This window comes from Podospora anserina, chromosome 4 (genome assembly GCF_000226545.1).
Source record: "Podospora anserina S mat+ genomic DNA chromosome 4, supercontig 4".
Classification (NCBI taxonomy): domain Eukaryota; kingdom Fungi; phylum Ascomycota; class Sordariomycetes; order Sordariales; family Podosporaceae; genus Podospora; species Podospora anserina.
In genome coordinates, this window is record NW_001914850.1 from 587,666 (window position 1) to 594,695 (window position 7,030).

The 7,030-nt window shown below is 52.1% G+C and overlaps 3 protein-coding genes across 3 annotated transcripts, besides 1 other annotated feature; 1 reads left to right on the plus strand and 2 right to left on the minus strand.

Annotated features, from left to right (window-relative positions):
* Positions 1-722: 722 nt before the first annotated feature.
* On the minus strand, positions 723-968 carry PODANS_4_9220 (uncharacterized protein; the record flags this gene model as incomplete). The annotated part of the gene is made up of 1 exon (XM_001905868.1): positions 723-968. One exon carries the CDS (start codon positions 966-968, stop codon positions 723-725), a length of 246 nt encoding a protein of 81 aa, XP_001905903.1.
* An 844-nt stretch (positions 969-1,812) lies between these two features.
* Positions 1,813-2,448, minus strand: PODANS_4_9210 (uncharacterized protein; the record flags this gene model as incomplete). The annotated part of the gene is made up of 1 exon (XM_001905869.1): positions 1,813-2,448. One exon carries the CDS (start codon positions 2,446-2,448, stop codon positions 1,813-1,815), a length of 636 nt encoding a protein of 211 aa, XP_001905904.1.
* Positions 2,449-2,884: 436 nt separating this feature from the next.
* Positions 2,885-2,956, plus strand: a tRNA (tRNA-Gly).
* A 709-nt stretch (positions 2,957-3,665) lies between these two features.
* On the plus strand, positions 3,666-6,436 carry PODANS_4_9200 (uncharacterized protein; the record flags this gene model as incomplete). The annotated part of the gene is made up of 3 exons (XM_001905870.1): positions 3,666-3,972; positions 4,025-4,831; positions 4,935-6,436. 3 exons carry the CDS (start codon positions 3,666-3,668, stop codon positions 6,434-6,436), a joined length of 2,616 nt encoding a protein of 871 aa, XP_001905905.1.
* Between the last annotated feature and the right edge of the window lie 594 nt (positions 6,437-7,030).

The following is a 7,030-nucleotide window of genomic DNA, read 5'->3' on the forward strand; positions in this document are numbered from 1 at the left end:
ACGGCGGAGGGGAGGGGAGGAACGAAGGCTCCGTGGGCGAGGGGGGCTATGGGGGGCATGTCTGGCGGGCAGGTGAGTATGCCTAGGCCGATGGATGGGGGGGTGATGGCGCCGACTGGGCTCCCAGGGAGAGGACAGGTGCCGACGCCGAGGGGCGGGATACCGAATACTGGACCGATGGAGCAGACGAGTTTTCCGCGGGGAGGGGGGATGCATGATAGAGTTGGGGGGAATCAGTTTAGTGTCACCAAGGCTCCTTGGGCGAAGGACTGAGCATGAAAGAGGTTGTTTTGTTATGCTGTATACGAGATACCCGATTAAATATGGAGAGAACCTTACGGAGCCCCTTATTTATCTTATCGGTACCCCCACCCTACCTATTAACTTACCTTTCCTATAATATAGTTAAAAGCCTTAAAAGAAAAATAATAAGCGTTTAATTCGTCTTCAAGGGCCTTCAAATGATTTTCAATAGCCTTCAAACTATCTTTTAGAGCCCTTCAACTATCTTTTAAGCCCTTTTAACTATCTTTTAAGGCCTCATAACCATCTTTTATCGTCTTTTAACTATCTTTTGGAGCCTATTATATACCTTTCAATTCTAAATATTTATGCTTTGCAATATAGTTCAATCCTATATCTAAGTGGAGGTTGGGGGGGAGGGGGGGTGTTGGTAACATAAATAGGGGGCTCCGTGTAGGTTCTCTCTAAATATGTACAAGTTATTGATAACTCCTCGCTAGCAAATGCGGCTTCCGTTTGTTGACATCAAGAATCAGCTGACCAAACAGCCCATTCGCCCAGGAGAACCAGTGACGAGTCCAGACGCTGACGCTGTGAGTGTTGACGCTCTCGTGCATGAGACCCAACCCGTCTGTCGACGACAGGAGCTGTTTGATACAGCTGTAAATCTCGTCGTCGTCATCACTGGTGAGAGCCTGGACGATGAGACCAATGGGCCATGCCATCCCCGGACCGATATGTGGCCCTCCCGTTCTGTTTTTCGTTTCGTCAGCCACAAAACTGTCACACCGCCGGAGCAGAGATTCATATGCACACTCACGCATTCAAAACCGGCCCAAACATGTAGTAAGGGTTCATCTGACTCAGCGCAAACCTCCTCGTCCGCTGGTACGTTTCGTCTCTTCGGTCGAGGTAGCCGCCTAGCAAAGGGGCGGAGAGTAAACTGGGGATGTTGGCGTCGTCCATCAGGCTGTGGGAGCCGTAGCCGTCGACTTCGTAGGCGTAGATCCTGCCGTACAGTCTGTGATCTATCCTCCCGTGATCCTCTATCCCGGCTCTGATCTCCGCTGCCAACTTGGATATTTTTTTGGATGTTGAGGGCGAGATGGGGCAGATGTATGGGTATAGGAGGGAGAGGTAGGAGGAGAACATCATGTTTCCGGGGATGAAACCCTGGTAGGTACACGCGTCATCGCTAGGGCGGAAGGCACTCCTGACTAGGTTGGTACCAGGGTGAAAAGGCGGACCGGAGCCGGCGTTGGGGAGGGTTTCGGTTGAGGTTGTGGTTAGGCGTTGGAATTGGTAGGGGGCGTAGGAACACGTGCCGGTGCGGGAGTAAGTTCCGGTTTGGAGGTCGGTGGTGATGGAGAGGATTCTCTTGAGGGCGGGGAGGAGGTTGAGGGAGGTGGTGAGGAAGGGGGTGTCGGAAGTTTGGGTGAGGTAGGTGTGGATGAGGGAGAGGAAGGAGGCTAGGGAGTCGAGTTCGTATTCACATTCGTGGACGGTTTTGGGGGAGCCTGGGGAGGAGGGGAGGGGTGGGTAGATGTGATCGGTTGGGAAGTCGTTTTTCTAGGGAGGGGGGATGAGGGATTCTAGGGGGGCGAGGAAGGCGTTGCAGTGGGGGGCTGTGAGGATGTAGCGGGCTTGGAGGTTGATGAGGCCGCGGTAGAGGGAGGCGAGGGAGGAGGTGGAGTTGGAGGGGGTGAGGAGGGGGGAATAGGAGATTAGTTGGTGGGCTGAGTCGCGGAGCCACATGGCGGGGATGTCGCCGGTGGTTATGAAGGTGAGTTCTTCTTCTGGGTCGTTGTTTCCTGTCGGCTTGGGGGGTGGGTCTGGGCTGTTGATGTCTGTGGGGAGATAGTTGGAGGCATTCCTCCAGCTAAGTCCCTTCCAGGTTATGGCTGTGTCGAGGGTGTTGGGGAAGCAATTCTCAAACAGACGGAACAAGTCTGGGTCTTTGATGACTCGTTTCATGGAGATGATGGTATCTTCCACCTCTGGGAGGGTAAAGGTTCGACATGATGGGCGTGGTCTTTGATAAGAGAGCTTGTAACGACCTGTTGACTTTGGTTCATGATGGGTGGAGGAATAGCCAGAGTAATCGGGGCAACTTGGAGGTTCTGGTTCAAGGGTGAGCTGAGCTCTGGGTGGTTGAGCTTGGGCAAGCACAGCAAGAGTATGAACTAAGAGAATAGATGCCCTCATCTTGGGCCAAACAGACGATAAAAGAAAGACATGTTCACTTGAACATTCGCGTGAGCCACACTTGGGGGTGGACTAGCATAAATGTCAATGATAAGAATGCCCAGGTTATGCAAGGGAACATCATCTAGAGTATTGGGATATTTTCAGAGACATAGACCCCAATTCAGCTCTGCAGCGGGCGGCAGTTGCGTTCCGTGGACGACATGACAGCGGAAAAAGATCTGGCTGAATGGAGAACCTCTTGGCTTTACGGGAGAGCACCTGGTTTGGGGAAGCTGAAGAAAAGATGGTGGAGGGGAATATGTTGCACTGTGTTTAACCGCACAAAAACACACTGTCACTGACATGTGTTCCTGCAGGCCGGCATCGTGGCCGTTGAGGCATAGTGGGTGGACACGTCAAGTCAGATTCCACTCTCACTTGCATCCAACAATAAGCGGCCATGGTGTAGTGGTTAGCATTAATGCCTTCCAAGCATTAGAGTCGGGTTCGATTCCCGATGGCCGCATTCAAAGACACATCTCTGCTGTCAAGCACAGTGTGAGGAGTTACCAATATCTTTTGTTTCCTTGGGCCCCTACCATTTTTGGATGATTTTTGGGATGGCTTGGCGGTGAGGTTCAAGGTTGAGATGACATGTTGCTTTGGGACAGAGAACCCCTCCATTTTCTTGCATCTACACACATTTTCGACCCAGTTTCCTTCTATTTTTGTTTCACAAGAGCACTCGATACGCGCCACAATTGACAGCTCTCCCCTCTTCCAAGAACAAATGCCATGATCAACCCCGCATCATCCACACGGGAAATCTTCTGTGCATTTTCCGGGGGCGGCTCATTCTGGACGGCGGATTATCGGCATCCTTGCAGAACTTGGCATCGGATAATCTGCAGGGCGTCCCCTGTATTGGCTTGGCTGCTACTGCCTGGGGTCTTTGGGGGGGGTTGAGAGGCGGGAGGACAAGCTCCTGCAAAGCAGACTCTTGGACGTCTTGTCAAGTGGCCTTTTGAAGGGTCTTTTTCTTGAGCTTGCCATCATGAGTGTATCATGAGGACCGTCTCTGTTTGTTTTGTTTCGGCCTTTTTCATCTGACTATGACGCTGCCTTGATGTCAACGACAAACAACACGATGTGCTCGCGGCATTGATTGCTTACCAACTCGATTTCAGGATATCAAGGGGGAGTTAACAGGTTGCGGTATCTTTATGGAATCAAAGATGAGGAGAGCTGAAGAGAGCTCACCATTTCGCAAGCCGTTCAGCATGGCGGCTGCTCCGTTACGTTTTAGGGGGATGCCCCGGAGGAGTCGCTTTGTGGTGTATGCGTTGGTGTTTATCAGTTTCTTGTATCTGATACCGAGGATGCACTTGGGTATGGGTGGGACATTATTGTTTTTCTTGATATCTCCCGAGGCTGCTGGACCTTATGGGGGTGGACACAAGGTTGATATCTTGCGATATGTTGATCCCTTGATCGGGACGACGAATGGTGGTCATGTTTTTCCTGGAGCATCACTGCCCTATGGTTAGCCCTTCTTCTCATCTTTCCTAGGCCCCATCATTAACACCAGCTCTAGGCATGGCCAAAGCAGTCGCCGACACAAACAGCCACGCTGAAAACGCCGCCGGCTTCGTGTCTGACAACAGCGAGATCCTCGGCTTCTCACATATGCACGACTCTGGGACAGGCGGCCAGCCATCCATGGGTAACTTTCCCCTTTTCGTCCATGCAGGCTGCCCAGAGGATGATCACAAGCAATGCGTCTACTCCCTCATGGACCGCCCCATCGCCAGAGTCAACGGCTCCGCCTTTGCCGCCCCAGGATATTTCAGCCTCAACCTCACCAACCATGTGCGCGCAGAGATGACAGTCACTGAACACACAGCTCTGTACCGCTTTTCCTTCCCAGGAAACGACACCCTCACGTTGAAGAGCGACGACCCGCTCAGGAAGAAGGATGTCGATATCACTTACTCGCCTATTATCCTTGTTGATTTGGTTGATCTGATGAACAGCAGGTCAACGGGCGGGATCCAGGTGTACAATCAGTCTGGACGTATCGTCGGTGAAGGACAGTATCAGCCTTCTTTCGGAGCGGGAAGATACAACGCCTTTTTCTGTGCCGACTTCAAAGGTGCTGCCATTAGAAAGACGGGGACGTTTATCAGTAATAATGCCACTGAAGGAGTCAACTTTCTGGATGGGGTCGGTAATGGCTTTTACATCCCCTCTGGCTCGGCCGGTGCCTGGATTCAGTTTGAAAAACCGGTTGAGAACAACCATGAGATTATGGCTAGGGTGGGCGTGTCTTTTATCAGCGTGGAACAAGCTTGTGACAATGCTGAGAGAGAGATTGCGGACTACAACTTTGAGAGGGTGGAGAGCCAGGCGAGAAAGGAGTGGAGGAAGAAGCTGGAGGTGGTTGAGGTGGATGGGACGGGAGTGAGTGAGGATATGCTGACCACTTTCTGGTCGGGGTTGTACAGGACATTGCTGTCGCCACAGAATTATACGGGGGAGAATCAGCTGTGGAATAATTCCACCGAGCCATACTTCGACTCGTAAGTCTTTGCCCAAGACAGCAGATGCAGGACGACTAACATGCCGCAGATTCTACTGCATCTGGGACTCCTTCCGAGCCCAGCACCCCCTTCTGACCATCATCGACCCCCCAGCCCAGACAGACATGATCCGCGCCCTTATCGACATCTACCGCCACGAAGGAAAACTCCCCGACTGCCGCATGTCCTTCAGCAAAGGCTACACCCAAGGCGGCAGCAACGCCGACATCGTCCTCGCCGACGCCTTTGTCAAGAACCTCACCGACAACATCGACTGGGACACTGCCTACAAAGCCGTCCTCTCCGATGCGGAAGAAGAGCCCCAAATGTGGGGTGTCGAGGGCAGAGGCAACTTGGAAAGCTGGCATAAACTGGGGTACATCCCCTGGGACGACATCGACACCAACGGCACAGGCCCAATGTCCCGCTCCATTTCCCGCGGTGTGGAATACGCCTACGATGACTTTGCCATCTCCCTCCTCGCCTCCGGCCTTGGCCACGACGCAGACGCCAAAAAATACCACCAGCGCGGCTCCAACTGGAGAAACTACTGGAACCCGCAACAGGCTGACCTCTACCGGGAAGACCCAGACGGTCCGGTGCTCAAGACAAAGTTCAAGGGGTTCATGCAACCGCGCAAACTAGACGGCTCGTTCCGCTATGAAAACACCCGAGCTTGCTCCCCGGTGCACAACATGCACATCTGCTACTACGACACTCATCTCAGCTCCTACGAGGGCTCACCGTGGCTGTACTCATTCTTTGTCCCGCAAGACATGGACAGCTTGATCACGCTTATGGGGGGGCCGGACGCGTTTGTGGAGAGGTTGAATTACTTCCACACGAGCGGGATTTCGTACATGGGGAATGAACAGGGTTTTTTACCTGTTTTCCAATTCCATTATGCCGGGCGACCGGCGATATCTTCTTACTGGGCGCGCTCTTACATCCCTTCGCTGTTCAACAGTTCAGTAAACGGCATCCCGGGTAACGACGACTGTGCCATGGGTGCATTCTCGGCGTTTGCAATGATGGGGTTTTTCCCCGTTGCAGGACAAGACGTCTACCTGCTCACGCCCCCGTTTTTTAGGGAGGTGAAGATCAAGGCGAAGTCGGGGGGAAACAAGTGGGCGGTGATCAGGGTCAAGAACTTTGATCCGGAGGGGAGGAGGATATACATCCAATCTGCCACCCTAAACGGGAGGAGATACACCAGGAACTGGATCACGCATGAGTTTTTTATCAAGGGGGGCATCCTCGAGTTTGTGGTGGGCGAGGAGGAAGGGAAGGAGTGGGGGAGGGGGGAGGAGGGTAGGCCGCCTAGTTGGTACGGTGATGAGGATTTTGGGGATTGGGATGGGAATAAGGGGGTGGAGGGGGTGGATGCGGAGGAGGAGGAGAGGCAGGCGGGGAGGAGGGGGAGATAGTTTTTTTCTTGTGGTTTTGGTGTTGGTGATGTATATAGGGCAGCAGAAGAAATAAATGCTGGAGGTATAAGTGAAGTGCATCTTCAAGGTGTCGGTGACTAAAAACGCTTCGATAGGCCTTATACACATATCACCAGGCCTTATACACATATCACCAGGCCTTAAACGCATATCACCTGGCCTTAACCGCATATCACCAGGCATTGAACGCATATCACCAGGCATTAAACACATATCAACAGATCCCAAAACAGCTTTAATAGGCCTTAAAAACATATTTGAGGCTTTGAATACATATCAACAGGCCTTTCGAGATAATCAAGAGGCCCCAGGAAAGTGGTGCAATCGGGGCGGTCACATGATGTGCTCCATCTCTCCAAGCCAGCAGTTTTTTTGCCTAATTTTATGTATCACAAAATCATGATTTCACGCTCAAACTTTTTACTATGAGAATAAGTTTCACAATTCTGCAATCCCTCGTTTTTTGAGTGATAGCTCACAATATCTCACCCTGCGCAACATTGGCAAAGTTTTTTGTGTGAGACGGGGCATTTTTCTACCCCTCCTTCATCAAAAAACTTACTACCCCTCCCC